Here is a 15,446-nt window from a genome sequence, read left to right as displayed (position 1 = left end):
CAGAGTCACACGTGAGACATGCTTCTTTTTTTATAAATGTCATTCCTCTCCTCTTTTTCCCTCACTAGCTCTGCTGTATGCCACCATCTTTGGAAACGTGACCACCATCTTCCAGCAAATGTACGCCAACACCAACCGCTACCACGAGATGCTCAACAACGTCAGGGACTTCCTGAAGCTCTACCAGGTCCCCAAGGGTCTGAGTGAGCGGGTCATGGACTACATCGTCTCCACCTGGTCCATGTCTAAAGGCATCGACACGGAGAAGGTAAGACAGAGACACTAGTTACAAGAATGTCCAATCACATTTGAGGAGAAACTAGATGGAGGAAATTTTATGAGTACCTTTGAACGCATACAGTTGTATGTCAATCACACCACCATGGGGAAGTCTATCCAAACAATAACAAAAGACGAAGTCGAGGCTGGCAGGGAGAAGCACAATTGAGAGTTATTTTCTCTGGTTTTCTCTGGTAACTGTTGGAAATATTTGAGGTGATGTAGTACTAAAAACGATATATATAACACAGGTTTAGTCATTTTTTAAACTAATTTCGATTTTTTGGTGTAAAAATTCTACATATTGTATCTTTGATTTCGACCAAGAGAAATATAAGATCACCTAACAGGAGAGCTGTGTAAAAAAAAAAAAAACAGGCAACAAAAACAAGTCAGCGACAAGCAAAAAGGAGAAAAACACCACAACACCAACAAGATGCCTTAAAGCCAGAGAGCAGTCACAAACTGTTACAACCTAATTCAACCAGACACAAGACGAGTGCTGAACTTTTGACCCGCTTGCGCCCAGAGACATCAAACTGCTGATGAACTGCGGCCATGTGGAATTCAGACTTAAAATGTCATGCTATTGGAGAAATGTATTAGTGTGATGGATGGCTATGTTTCAAGTGAGTGAACTTAAGGCCATTCTGTCAACAGGGTCTACATTTGATTCCTTTTGGGTCTATTTGCCTCAGAGAAATCTCTAATCAAACTACTGAAACATTTCAACAAGAATGTGCCTTTAAGGATTGTTGATGCCTCCCTCTGGGGTAATACATGCTTGGTAAAAAAGAAAAGATCAAGGTCTTATTAGAAGTTCATTAACCCAGAGTCATTTCTGTAACATAAATCTAGAGTATATGATTAAAAATATATAAAAGACAAAGTTAATTTCAAAGATCCCTGAATGTATCAACATTAACACCTTAGCATCTGACATGAACAACAGCTAGCTCTGAAAACACTGAACTTCAAATATTCAATAATTTCTTTTGGTATATATATATATATATATATTTTGTTTTGTACAGTTTTGTATTTAAAAACAAAAAGAGAAAACTGATATTATACAAGACTTGATAAAGTTAATTCAAAGAAATAAGTAGATCAATCAACCAGACACATTACGTTAAGAAGAACGTTAAAAAGAGAAGACCTGAGTACAATTTGATGATGATGATGATGATGAAGATGATGACAAAGATGGTGATGTTGGAGGCACTGAGTGGTAAACAGCCAATCACATCTAAGGTCTAAATGGTTCAATTAACATATAGAAAGAAGACTGAGACAGTTTGATTTGAAGGCAGTCTCTCTCTCTCTCTCTCTCTCTCTCTCTCTCTCTCTCTCTCTCTATATATATATATATATATATATATATATATATATATGTATATGTATATGTTCAGCCATTTTCACAGAGACTTTACAAGACACTGCTTGCACTTTCCGACCTGGGCGTAACATAATCAGAAATATGCCGCTATTCTGTGGCTGCTATTAGCAACAGGATACAAAACAGAGACTGATTGTGCCAGGAGAGACTAAACTTTAGAGAAATATTTCTTAATTAATGTTTCTTAATTAAGTACTGACACTGTAGAAATTAGGACTAATAATACGCCGATATTCAGTTGGAATAGATGATGTTTCAAATACATAGTGTGTGAGAAGGCTGGTCCCTGAATGTAGCCTAAATGACTTCCACCAGACAGGTTGGATATTTTTTTCTTATAATGAGATTCTTCCCTTGACTGTTGTCAAGAATTCCATTATAAATAGTAGTGAGCTGTATTCATTAAAATTTCAGCGACTGCAGTCTTGAAGTGGATGGGCTGTGAGAAATGTGATCTGGATGTTTATTTGGTTCATACCTTCTTTTCAAAGTAGATTTTCACAAACTAACAGTGTCTAAATGTTTTATTTTATTATAACATGTTATAAGGAGAGAAACAATCGTATTAAATTAAGGTTAAATTCCAAATTCGGGGAAATTAAACATTTGTCTGTATCCTGGGAAGTTTGAGCAAAGAATTTAAACTTTTAGCTTGACTTAATGCAAAATACATGAGCAGTAAAGCTGTCCACCGCCTGCCAAGTTTTATATGAGATTCTTATTTATTTTCAATCTCTCTACCAACAAGCCATGTCAGCTCTCTCTCTGCGAGCACATCCCCCATTTAAAATGTAAATTACTGCTCAAAACTGAAGGAATAAGACATAAAAAAAAACACACACTTACAGTATCCATGCAGTGCAGTTATGAATCCACTGAGATGATTCATCCTTCCTGAATCTCCTACTTACGTCTTCATGAGCTCTGATGTAAACCACAGAACAACACAAACTCCTTACATGTAAACTTCTGCAGCCATTTATTAAGCTATGCAGCATTCAGGGCAGGGCTGAGACTGCAGAAAGAAGAAGATAAACGCACATTAAAGAGCGTCTTTTCTTCTCTTCTCTGGTTTGTAAATGATTACAAACACCTGAGTTCACTTCAGCATCTTTGTTCTCTGCCTTTGCTTCAATTCTGGCTCTCGTCATGCAGGTCTTATACTACCTTTGAGCATGATGGAATATACTAGAATTTATTTTTGGGCTTTTTCCTTTATTGGATAGGGCAGTGGATAGAGTAGGAAATTGGGATGAGAGAGTGGGGAATGACATGCGGTAAGGAGCATGTCGGACTGGAACCCAGGCCCCCCTTGGAGGACTAAAGCCTACGAGTATGGGCCGCAGCCTAACTGCTTTGCGCCCATGAGGAAAGCTCTTTTTTTTTTTTTTTACATATGCACTCCTGAATATTTCAGGCATGCTGCCCCTGAACTGTCCCTGAGTTGCTTGTTCCCACTTGGACCTCACAGCTGGAGACTCTCCCTGTTGGACAGGAGGGTTGCTGGAGGTCTCAGGAGGCAGGACGTAAAGAATGACTCAGAAGTGAAGGTTGAAGCAACAGTTCAGTCTGACGCAGTGTTGACAGTTTGTCTCCTTTATCTCAATGCTATGTAGTTCGACACATTCACACAGAAAACATTATGAAGCAGTCTTTGTCAACCCCCTCCTGCTTCCTTTGGGCTAACTTTCCTTAATATTTCCTGCTGTGCTCTCACGTCAACTCAACCTGACTTCAGGTGGAAGGTTTACTAGGAAAGGAACAATTTTGGGTGCAGGCATGGTGACCATTCGGCCGTTTGCCTTCAGACATGCAGCTCACTCCCAAACTTTCAGGACTTTTTTAGAAGTTTTGTGCATTAGTGAAGTTTTGCTTTGCTCATTTGGGATCTGGCAAATCATAAAATCATGAACTTAGATGTCTGTAAGAAGGTTTAATGGGATGTGAAGACGTCACATAGTTTATGCATTATTTTTTTTAAATCTCCTTGTTATATTCATTCTGGTGAAGTGCTCCTCGTCTTCTATATTTCTCTGCATTTTTCACTCATTTTATTCCTGCAATTCCTTTTCTCCACTCAGTTTTAAAACTTTGCAGTTAAAGCTGGGGCCAATTAGTGGATATTTTCTCTAACTTTGGGAGCCATTATACGCGACACAGTCAGCTGTTTATGCGATTACACGCCACAAACAGACGAGAAACTCCCAAAAGCATCGCTGCACTACAAACATCCTCCACTTTAAACAGAGCTGAAATGCTTTTCAACGACCGTATCACTGCTGCAGCCGCTTTTAGATAATTTATTGTTTCCCACTCGGTTGATTATGTTCATTATTAACAAATGCAGAATTGTGGAGCAGGAGATAATATTGTGTTTCTCTGTTTTACCTAAATGCTTCATGTAATTAGGGGGAGAATTCAGGATTTTCAAAGCGTCCAATATTTAGGCATTTAGGCAGACGGAGCTTGGCGATAACGTAGAAGAGAAACAGTTTTAATTTGGCTTTAATATGAAATGAATGTTGTAAATAACACCTCACTGGAGAAACGACAAGTTCTGTTCTTGACTTCATGGTGGTTGTGCAAGGATTTATTAATCAACGAAAACCACAAAAAATATTTCATCCAGCACATGTTTGTCTCCTGTGTAGCTCATCCTTTGAGGATTAGTGTTTGTTTTTGATTTCAACAACCAAATGGCTTTCTCGTCACTCACTGGTAGTCAGATAGCCAAGTTTTTTTTATTTTTTTTATTTAAAGACAAATACTGTAGGTCAAGTCAAGAATATATATATACCAATAAATCTGTGCCCTCTGACAGAAGCAAAAGTATTAAAGTACAAATGACTGATATATACAGTTTAACGTTGTATAAGAAAGCTGCTGTTTGGATTTATGATGCCTCGAGGGTGTAAAGTAACAAAAAAGTGATTTCCTCTAACTCAGACCCATCAGTATCACACTGATGAAGTTATAGAGAGTTGGTTTTATTCATTATCTTTTCACCCTTTGGTTGGAAATGTTTTGTACAGATTCTTTTGATGAAAGTGGATTGCCTTAGGCCTTTGATTATACATGTATACATTCTATTTGTATTGATTATAATGAAGGCGTCCCTAGTGTATCAACTTTTATGTGACCTTAAAATGTTTTTTATTGAAAGATTCTCACATGGTGAGCAAAGTTTGACCTACTAAAAGACGTGAATCACCCTTCAGCACCATAATGTAGTTTGACAGGTCTGGTTCAAGACTACACTGTGGCTAGTCTTTGACCTCCTTTTGCTCTGCAAGAATTTTGGGGCATTTAAAGGATTATAAAGTGTATCATCAGCTTTGCAAGAGTATTTTTATAAGACACAGCCATAAATAAATTAAATGAAATAAAAAAATAAAATAGACTTGCGGCCGAGTCCGCGACTGACATGACAGCTACTTTGGGGTTTATATTGTGACATTTTAGTCAGATACAACCATAAAGCTCTGGATTTCTCCTTAATGAAGGCTGTCAGCGTTGTGTACCCGCGTGCTTATGCTCATGCATGAAGTGTGACGTGCCTGAGCACGGCACGGAGCGGTCACACTGGCCAAACGAACTGGACTTTAGGGTTGAAGCGTGCTTGGACACGGTACGGATGGCCAGTGTGACCGCACCCTTAAATACATCTTCATTACCTTCCTAAAAGTTAGATGTTGCTACCAGCAGAGCTCCATCTAAACTCATGTTTGAATATGTTTTACTGGGAGGTTCTCTTTAAGGAGAAAGCAGAGAATTTATTAAAACCCTCCTTTTTGGCAGCCACCGCTTGCTGGACTTGCTGATACCAAGTTTTGTTTATGTTTTTGTACATCAGTGTGACCTTCTTACGTCTTTGTTTTCAGGTCTTATCCATCTGTCCCAAGGACATGAGGGCCGACATCTGTGTCCACCTCAACAGGAAGGTATGTACCCACAAACTATAGATCGATTCATTGGTTAATAGATTGATAGAAAATGAATCCCCAAATATTTTCTCATGGCACCTCGGCAGTGCTCGGGAAGTGATCTGGCACCTCTCGAGCTACCAGACCAATTTTCACCCTCTGGTGCAGACTTAGCTACTGCCGCCCCCATTAAGCCATTAAGTGGACTTAACATGAACATCCCTCGTTTTCTGCGCTTGTTGAATGATATCACAGGGTGCTTCAGGGTAAAAATAATGTTACTTGAAAAAAGTTTGAGTTTTTTTGTAAAAATGTTGGGGGTTAAAGTACCAGGTCATACTCGGCTGTTCAATTGAAGGTGAAGTCTTTGATTAAACTTTAAAATTACCCCAAATCTTATAATAAATCAAATGTGTAACAGAGAATGACCTTTAAAGACTTAAAGCAGTCGTATGACTTTTTCTACAGTAAGGTTCTCCAAACACCTGAATCATCAATGAAAGCCTTTCTGAACTATCCTCACACAAAGAGATTTCAAGTTTTCTAGAGCTGGATTTTTATTTCACTCCACTGAATACACTGAATACCAGTCTTGATTAATTAGTTACATAACTAAACTCAGACAAGATGTGTTTATTAATAAGCTCCCGGGCACCACTTGACACCACTGATATTGGTCCCACTACTGGCAGGCTCAAATTGCTGAGCTGGCATTGAATAAAGGACAGCTTCAGTTGTGAAACAACCAGCGCCAATGACAAATACTCATAGTGACTAAAATGAGTCTCCTCATTCAGATCGGCTAGCTCTTATTGTGCCTCAAATCTCTCTTTCTAAAACGGAAGATCGCACAACACTTAACCCTGGACATTTAAACAAGACCCTTTTAAAAATCATAACCAGAGAGAGTGAAAATTTGTCCTTAAAGCAACTCAATGTCAGGTTATATCACTCTCAGCTTGTATTTTTTTTTATTTAAAAAAAGAAGCCATCGGGTTTGAGCTGAATTTCTGGCACACATAATTCAGAAGACTTTGTTTTATTTAACAAGAAACCCCTCTACTCCCCCCCCCCCCCCCCCCCCATGTGAGAATGGATAGAGTAGGAAATCAGGAGTGAATGTGGGAATGACTAGGAAAGGGGAAAGGGGCTGCAAGATGGACTTGAACCCGGACCACCTGTGCAAGTGAAGCTACCGTACATGGGGTGCAACCCAACCACTAGGTCACCAGCGCCCTAAATCTTGGATATCAAAAAGATGAGGAAAAAAATGAAAATGCAGAGTTCATTAGGAACTTAAGGCCCTAAAGTTAGTGAAGAGAAAGTTAGGTAAAGCTAAGTAAACAGTGATAAATTGCACATTTTATTTATCTGAATGTGACCCTAGAAATATGAAAATAAGTTACAATTAAAGTCGTTAAAATTTTCCCAATAATAATACAGTCTTTTGGTGCCTTGTTTTTTTCCTGTTTTTGTGGTCTCTCCACTTTAATCTGAAAACATCAGATGCAAAATGTTTTCAAAAAACTGGAGTGAGTGAGCGCTCCATCAAAGAAAAAAAAAAAACCAAAGGAACATTGTTTTTCCTTTTGATTTTTGGCACCACAAACCTGGCTTGCTCTAAACGGTGTGTAAAGTTTCACAGAGTCATCAGTGCCTAAGAATTTTCCCACTTCAAACCCTTCAGTCGCTGCGATTTAGCTCATTGAACAGAGTGCTGACCTCTTCCCTCACTACACAAAAGTCCTGAACGGAAAAAAAGTCTAAACAGTGAAGTTTTTGAGGAACATGTTTTGGGGGTTGCTTCCCAAATGTAGTCAATCATTTCATCCTGACAGCTTCATTGATCGACAGGAAGCGCTGATATGATATAAACTCTGAGTGAAAGAACAAACTGAACTCAGCCTTCACTGTCTCTGTGATGGATTCTGTGTGTGTGTGGAAGCTGTTTCTGATTCTTCACATATAAATGGATATCAGAAAAGAACTTCTTCTGCAGACAGGAAAACAATAAGGTGTCGAAATGTAGTCTGCTGTCAAGAATATAAATAAGGATGACCTGTATTCTCTCTTCAACGTCTTGATAGTGTCCTCTTGAGGGAGTTGAAGAAAAGACAAAACACTCGATCTTAGACTTGAATCAGTTTAATTAAGACAATCTTATAACTTGTAGATGTTAAACATCAGAGGTTTGCACAGTTAATCAAAAATGTAACCGTTAATTCGTTAACAAAGACCTTAACTTTGATATCAGTTAATCTGTTTATTCCATTAAAAATGTTTCTGAAGTTAAAAATGAACAATAACCAGTGTTTTCAAAAAGCAACAAAAACTTCATCTTTTTAGAATGTCAAGAGATCCAAGTTCTTAAGAGGCCATGATGACAAAAAAAAAAGACTTACAACCTTTTTGAACTTAGAGCACCACCACCGCATACATTGCTTTCAAAAATTGATATGAATTCTAATACTTTAAATCCTCTCAGAATATGACCACACACTTGTTCTTACCAGAATATCTTTGTATACATTTCCCAGTAATGTTTTAACATGAGTTTATTTCATTCTGATTTTGACAACCTCAGGGCAGACAAAGCCTCGCCTCCCCCCCCCCCATAACTCAAAAAACTTTAAATTACACACGTGTCTGTGTTGAAAATCTACAAACAATAGAACCTTTTTTTCATATATCATGTCCCTTTACCCGCGCGCCGCATTTGTGTTTTGTGTTCATTATCACCGCCATGTAAACAACTACCATTCTGTGTCTTTCACTTTTGCTTTACAAAGCTAGAAAGCTCTAATTGTGATTCCGACCATTTCAAGATCCAAGCTACACAGCATCCCCAATGTATGCGTCTGACAGACGACAGAGAAAAAAACAAGAGTTTTGATTTTTTTTTCTAACCATCTGAAGGTCTACTGTACCCTCATAACATTCTAACAAAAAACGGTCCTGCTGCATCAGCTCAACGGTGCTCATGATCCAAATCCAGCCAAATATTATATATATATATATATATATATATATATATATATATACACACACACACACACACACACACACACACACACACAAAGATCCACAAATAGAAGTAGAAAAGTTTCCCTCTCCTTCATCATGGGCATTACACATCATACAGATGTCAGTTAAAATGGAGAACAACAGAGTCAACAGTCTGTCATTTTGTGGGAAATCTATATTTACAACAGTTTGACTCTGGAAAAAACTTGGTAGTAAATACATTTACACTTCTCCCCCCTTTTCTCAGGTTTTCAACGAGCACCCTGCGTTCCGGTTAGCCAGTGACGGCTGCCTGCGCTCGCTGGCCGTGGAGTTTCAAACCACCCACTGTGCTCCAGGAGACCTGATCTACCACGCTGGAGAGAGTGTGGACACCCTCTGTTTTGTTGTGTCGGGGTCACTGGAGGTCATCCAGGACGACGAGGTCATCGCCATCTTAGGTATGTGGTCAAGTCATAAAGTAGATGTTGTTGAGATGATTGTGATGAATTTAAACACTAACAGCACAAAAGGTTAAAGCAAAAACTCTATAACAGAAAAGATGCTGTACAAACCAAAAAAGTGATTAATATTAAGAGTAAAAGAATTATACAAACAAAATGTGTGTGTGTCTCAGGCAGCTCATAAAGTCCTGACAGCTGATTTTGAAAAAGAAGACAGGAATAATATAATCCGAATTTAAGTAGGTCACAAACAAATAAAAGAGATCAAAACCAAGATCTCAAACAACTGAAAGTGACATCCATGGAGTTTTGAGCTGTCTATGAGAAAATAAACAAGCTCAGGAGGTTAGACATGACGTTAGAAGAACAATGCAGAAGTGGTGAACAAAGAAACAGTCATTTGATAATTGTTGCCTTTTTTCAGTGGTATGTGTAGTCCAGCAGAATCACAATGTCAACATAAAAGTCAAAAAGAACGCACTGGTGAAAAGAAAACACAATGAAGCAGTTATTGTTGTGTGCATGGAGAGGGTTAGGGTTAGGGTTAGGGTTAACGCATGCATACAGTCTGTGGTTGTGTGTTGGTCGCAGGATAAAAAGGTCATCACTCCCTCCCACTCGCTTGGTTGAATATTTCCTGCTGCATTCTCACATCAGCTCACCACGACCTCCCGCAGAAAATGTACTAGAAGACTGGCAGGAAAAGTTTCCGAAGTTTAATGCAAGTGTGAGGAGTTTTGAGAAAATTCAACCCCTTATAAAGAAATAAGACAAGAAAAAATATATGTAATGAACCAGGCTGGAAACTCGTTTAGTTAGTAAGAATGGGCATTTTAAAACGGGATTTAATTGGGATTGCTTGATTTTTGCATGCAGCCTCAAGTAGACACTTGACTGGCTGCAGTACTTTGCACTATACTGCATTGGCTTCATTTTCTAACTCTGCAGTTTGCTGCTTGATTGTGATACATTTCAGCCCTTTTACCATTTTGAAGGGCTTTCACTACAACAGCAGGTCAGAAAACTCTTTCCACTTCCCTTAAACCGACATAAAGTCACTCGTAGACGAGGATAATATCAAAAGTCCCTGCTACTTGTTACTTTCTCTCTGTAAATGTCGAACATTTTATGAAGTGAGCAAGTGGATGAGCACAGTAAAAGGCTGAGTCACTGCAGTTGTTACATTTAAAAGACAGCAGTCAGCTGAAGTTGTTCCTGACTCTCAAGTGTTTCAAACAGACTCTTATCTGCTGCCGTACATATTGCTCTGCAGCCTCTCACTGCAATATTCATGAAGGGGAGAAGAACGAGGGAACCGGAAAGGAAGAATAAGAGGCAAACAGAGATAATGTCAGAGAAACCCCTTTTTATTGAGACAAGCACAGATAGCACTGATGGTGAAAACGGCCGCAGCAGCCGCTGTAGAGCACGCTCTCATAACCATCAGCAGCCCCTGATGAGCGTTTACTGACAGAGAATAACAAGAAGGAGAGATTATTACAGCCGAGAGCGAGAGCAAAGCTGCACAGCGTAATGTGTTGTTGAGATCATTTGTGTGTAGAAGTTTGGCGTCTTCTCTCACAAACACACTTAAGTAAGTCCGATGTCTCATTTTGTTGTGAAATGCACAAGTAAGGTACTGCTGCTTCTAAGCTTATGAGGGAACATTTTTTTAAGAAAGAAAAAAACATGCATGGTTGTGTCCTGAAAGGGGATCAGTCAAAACCTGAAGTAGGAGATCATCCTGAGTCCAAATCCTGGTTTTGAATGTGTCTCTGTTATATATCTTTAAGGTGCAGTTACTGCACATACACAAACATCTCAGAAGATATTAGCCTGTATTTGCTTGCTGGACTACAGGAACTGCCCCCAGGATTTCTAGTTAAAAGAACATGCTGCAAAAAAGAAATGAAACAAATGCGTTAACGTCAAACACGCTGCAAATACAGTAACAATGCAAAGTAAAAAAAAAAAAAACACAAACCGAGAAAACAGATGAAAGAAAACTCTGCTTATCCACAGCATAGGTGATCCAACCGGTCTGCAGCCGTACATGGAACTTGTTTGTACTGAGAATCAATGACTGGTTATCAATGTGCTAGCTTGAATGTTTGCTTGATGTAGGTCTAGTTTTTTAAAAGACTAAATACAAATGAGCAAGCGCTCACTAACAAAGATTTTTTTTTTAACTGTAACTATCAGTTAAACTGCTGTATGAAGTATTTAAATTAATAATTCAAAACAATTCACTATGTAATATTTCCTATTTTAGCATTAAAGGAAAACTGAAGTAAACTTTAACCAAGGTTATTTTTATTGTCCAGTTCATTGATCGTCTGAGTCCAACCTAAAAACAGGATGGCCTGAAATGAGATTTGTAATCCCATATCAGTGCATTAGTCCAGTATTCACATCTCTGTAAGCTCTGGTTTGGTCTCCACCAAATGTAGAATCATGAATCATGTAGCTCCTTAGCCATTACATTTTCCCCCTTCTCCTCCAGTGTGTATTCCTGCTGTTTTATACTGATAATTAGTGTACAAAGGTTTTTTTCAGGGCTTTGCACAGACATATGGAGTAGCCAGCCAATAGGAGATAGTAGCCAGCCAGGGGGGTCCCGGGCCTCCTCCCCCAGGGAAAAAAAGTATTTCAGTAAAAGCTTGAATTTCATGGTTTTGGTGATTTGTTGTAGCCTGTCAAAATAAGAGTGGGCTGTTATAAATTGATTGTACGTGGGCAACCTTGGCAACTTTTGATTCTCCAACACTTAATTCCCTGCATTCTGCTGAATATTTAGGAAAACTGAAAACTGGGTGGGCGGCATAAAGTGGGCTGCGTAAAGTGTCAACACCTTGACAGCGTTGGTGAATTTTTTAGCGCTCTGCATGTGTGAAAGGGGCTAGAGAGAGAGAGAGAGAGAGAGACAAAAAATAAAAGTTTGCAAATTACAACTTTTTTTTTTGAATGTTTTTGGTCCATTTTTGCCTTTAATTGATAGGACAGCTGAAGAGAGGTGGGAAACGTTGGGAGTAGAGAGTGTGAGAATGACATGCAGCAAAGGGCAGAGGAGCCTATACTATAGCCTCTGTACATGGGTCAGGCGACATAACCTGTAAGGCTATTGGGCACCCTTTAACATTATACTGTATGTCTTCCTTTAAACTCGGCAGGTAAACATGTCTGTCAAAGCATTGGTTTATTCTGATACTGTTGTGTTTCATAGCTCAAATCATATAGTTAGAAAAGTTGTTTGCTTCTTCAGCTGACTGAAGCATCAGTATCACTTCATCAGGTTTTATGTAGGTCACAGATGTCACAGGAAATAATACATGACATGTTATTGTAGATTGGCTCATATCTTTGGAAAAAAAAACTATTTTAGATCAGAACTAGTGGATTCTGTTGCAGAAACAGATTACATGATTTGGATTTGTGATACTAGTTGATTGTATGCAACAATTAGCCTACTTTCGACCCGTCTGATCCACAGCAGCAGATATGACAAGCTGTCGCTGCTTCAGTGTTTGCTGAACAGAATAACAAATGCACAGTGAGGGAAAGGAAAGGATCAAATGAGGAAAACAAGGCTTTGATAAAATTATAAACAAACTGAATTTGGAAAAATAAAGATTCAATGAGACAGTATTGGGTTGATAGGAAGTTAGGGGAGGAAGTAACGAGGCTGCTGAGAGAAAAACATGACAGAGTGAGCCCTCTTGTCTCGGCCCGTCTCTGCAGCCTCTCCATTTGTGTCACCTCTTCATTTCCTTAAAATCATTATGAGGCCGAGTCAGACGAGGCAGCATCAGAGGTTCATAAAGAGCACATTAGATGTTTAATAAAGCGCTTCATCATGCCCAGGACATGAATCGATAATTCATCAGCTGGTTGTCATCAGGAGCTGCTCGTTCTGTGGCGAGGGAAAGACAGGGTCAAAGAATATTTTCTGGACACGCACAATCTACATAATATCTTTTCTCCGAATTGTGCAGGTCAAATTTTAATTTCATCAAGCTTTTAGGCTCTTTAAAGGTCTCAGCATTAGTTTAACAAAATGAAAAGATCCAGCTGATTAAAGGAAGCTTATCCAGTTTCCTGTTGAAGGAAAGTAAACATACGAGTCCACACTTCAGTCCACCAATTCAGTCCATTGATGGTGCAGTGTTATCCAAAATTCAAAGATAAACTTTTGATCTGATACATAAATGGATTCATGGCATAACAAGTTTTGAAAGTTTTCAGAAAGATTTAACAAGCTGCTTCAAAAATGAGTGTCAGTGTGGCGCATGCAGTGTCTTTTTAAGCTGAGTCATCACTCTTCAAAAGCAATAAGGAGGATCATTATCTGGCTGCGTTGAGTTTCTTTTGTTTATTTTCTACATTGCTGTTGCTTCACTTTATCAATTATTTTGGATCATGAACACCCTTTAAAACAACAATATTAAGACAAATGCCTTTTTTAAAATGCGTTAAATCAATTCAAAAAGTGGGCATAACTTCGAAGGGAAGAAGGTTCTTAGATGGGTCTTGATTTCTAATGATCCCTCAATTATATTTGGTCATATTTGAGCGAGGGAACAGAGACTTTTAGCAAATCTTATTTCATATTTGAAGACTTCAGCAGGGAGAAGAATCCCCTGTTAGGAAGTGTCGAGTTTCATTAAAGCTCCTGAGAGGAACTCTCGGTTTGTGTTGATTTTGGCGCCTCCTGTGGCGAATGTGGAACATCTTACCTTTTTAGCTGATCTTATCCTAGGCATTTTGAAGTAGTATTTTCTGACAAAAAAAAACATCCTGCTTTATTTTTAACATTCCAATATCCCTCGTGAATATTTACTGTTGAAAATGTAAATCAGGCTATTTCTGTGGCATCCTGTTAACTTCCTCCTCTGACACCTACTCCGCAGCACGGGTTATAGGCATGATTTAATTATATTACGATGATCAATCTTGTCACTGATGGTCGGATTTACTTTTATATGTCAAATAGAGGCATTCATATTAATTTCACTTAGTTTTGTAACCAGCTAAAAAAGTTTTATGTTCAACAGCTCAACATCCTGAAAACACAGTTTTTTTTAATAACGCTAATTAGCAACCATTAGCATGCTGAAAAGTCATTTAAGCGCCGCAAATACTCACATTACAGTGTAAAAATAAACACATAATGTAATAATGTTTACACATAAAAACATTATGAACATTATGCTCCTTCTTGGCCAGGAAAATGTTCCACCGATGCTAACAGCTGCATTTGTATTTTAGATGGAGGGCAAAGCTTAGAGAGGGAGAGACGGTGGAGGATAGATGGAGGGGGAGGAACAAGGTGGTGGAAGGAGGAGATTTGGAACGAGAGACCGAAAATAAAAGGTTGAAGGAGAGAGAGAGAGAGAGAGAGAGAAAGCATGTAAGGTGAAGCAAGATAAGGGGGTTTGTCTGTGTGCGTTAACGGCATGAAAAGGACATTTCTCTAAATATGACTTCCCTCTTTAAAGTTGTTTTCTCTTTCATGTGACAGCTGCACCTTGTTTTTTGTCTCTGCTGCTGAGAATCTGGGGAATTTCTGCCAGCTCCAAAGCTCATGCTAAGAAACATAAAGCAGCAGAGAGAGAAAAGGAGAACATGATTGGAACAATACAAAGACATCATATATCATGTCACAGTGGTTCATATACCAAAGCATTCATTGTTTGTATGGGACTTCAGAAGGCATCTAAAGAAAGAGTAGCAGGATGGAGAAAACTTGTTAACGGAACATTTCTTTTCTATTTAGTCAATTTAGAAAAAAGAGAACCATCATTAATCTTCAAAGTGTCGAAGGTTACATTCAGAGACAGATTTGTGTCTTTACTTCAGATTTTACAGATATTTCTTAGACTTTTGTTTCGACAGTGCTAGCATTAGCATTAACGTTTGATATTAGCAAACATCCAAAGTGTGTTTCTCACATGCTAGTGTTAGCATTCAAATCAACAAATATTAAATTGCTGTTTTATGCATTTTAGCTCGACACCATTTGACCTATCATAACTTAAGTGTTTAATGTCGTTTTGCAACAAGTTAGTGTTTTGCTAATGTTACGGCTAAGATTAAAGTCACAGTTGGACACAATTGTCCTCAAATGAATGTACAAAGATGAGTTCTGATTTGGGAAACAGTATTTATCCATCAAGCGTCAAAACGTCCATCAAAGCTCCACAGCTCATGTTAGGGAACAAACTACAACTTAACAACTAAAAGACACAACTGCAAATAAAAGAGGCATTATTTCAATATCAGTGGTAGAGAATATCAAAGTTATTTTCAAACACAATTTCACTTATCAATGGACATCCTGGAACTTTGATTGTGAAATTGGACACATACGCATGCTTTTCA

At 38.5% G+C, this 15,446-nt stretch overlaps 1 protein-coding gene across 1 annotated transcript in view; it reads left to right on the top strand.

The window, feature by feature from the left end:
• The window catches only part of kcnh5b (potassium voltage-gated channel, subfamily H (eag-related), member 5b), a 140,540-nt gene that overhangs the window by 85,402 nt on the left and 39,692 nt on the right, over window positions 1–15,446 (top strand). The window contains exons 9-11 of the mRNA XM_020627666.3: window positions 69–268; window positions 5,560–5,619; window positions 8,873–9,065. Of these exons, the coding sequence (XP_020483322.1) occupies window positions 69–268; window positions 5,560–5,619; window positions 8,873–9,065 (453 nt within the window). The remainder of the gene's footprint in view (window positions 1–68; window positions 269–5,559; window positions 5,620–8,872; window positions 9,066–15,446) is intronic.

Source organism: Labrus bergylta, chromosome 18, assembly GCF_963930695.1.
Source record: "Labrus bergylta chromosome 18, fLabBer1.1, whole genome shotgun sequence".
Lineage (NCBI taxonomy): Eukaryota > Metazoa > Chordata > Actinopteri > Labriformes > Labridae > Labrus > Labrus bergylta.
Note: the sequence above shows the minus strand (reverse complement) of the source record. Positions and strands in the feature narration are given on the sequence as shown.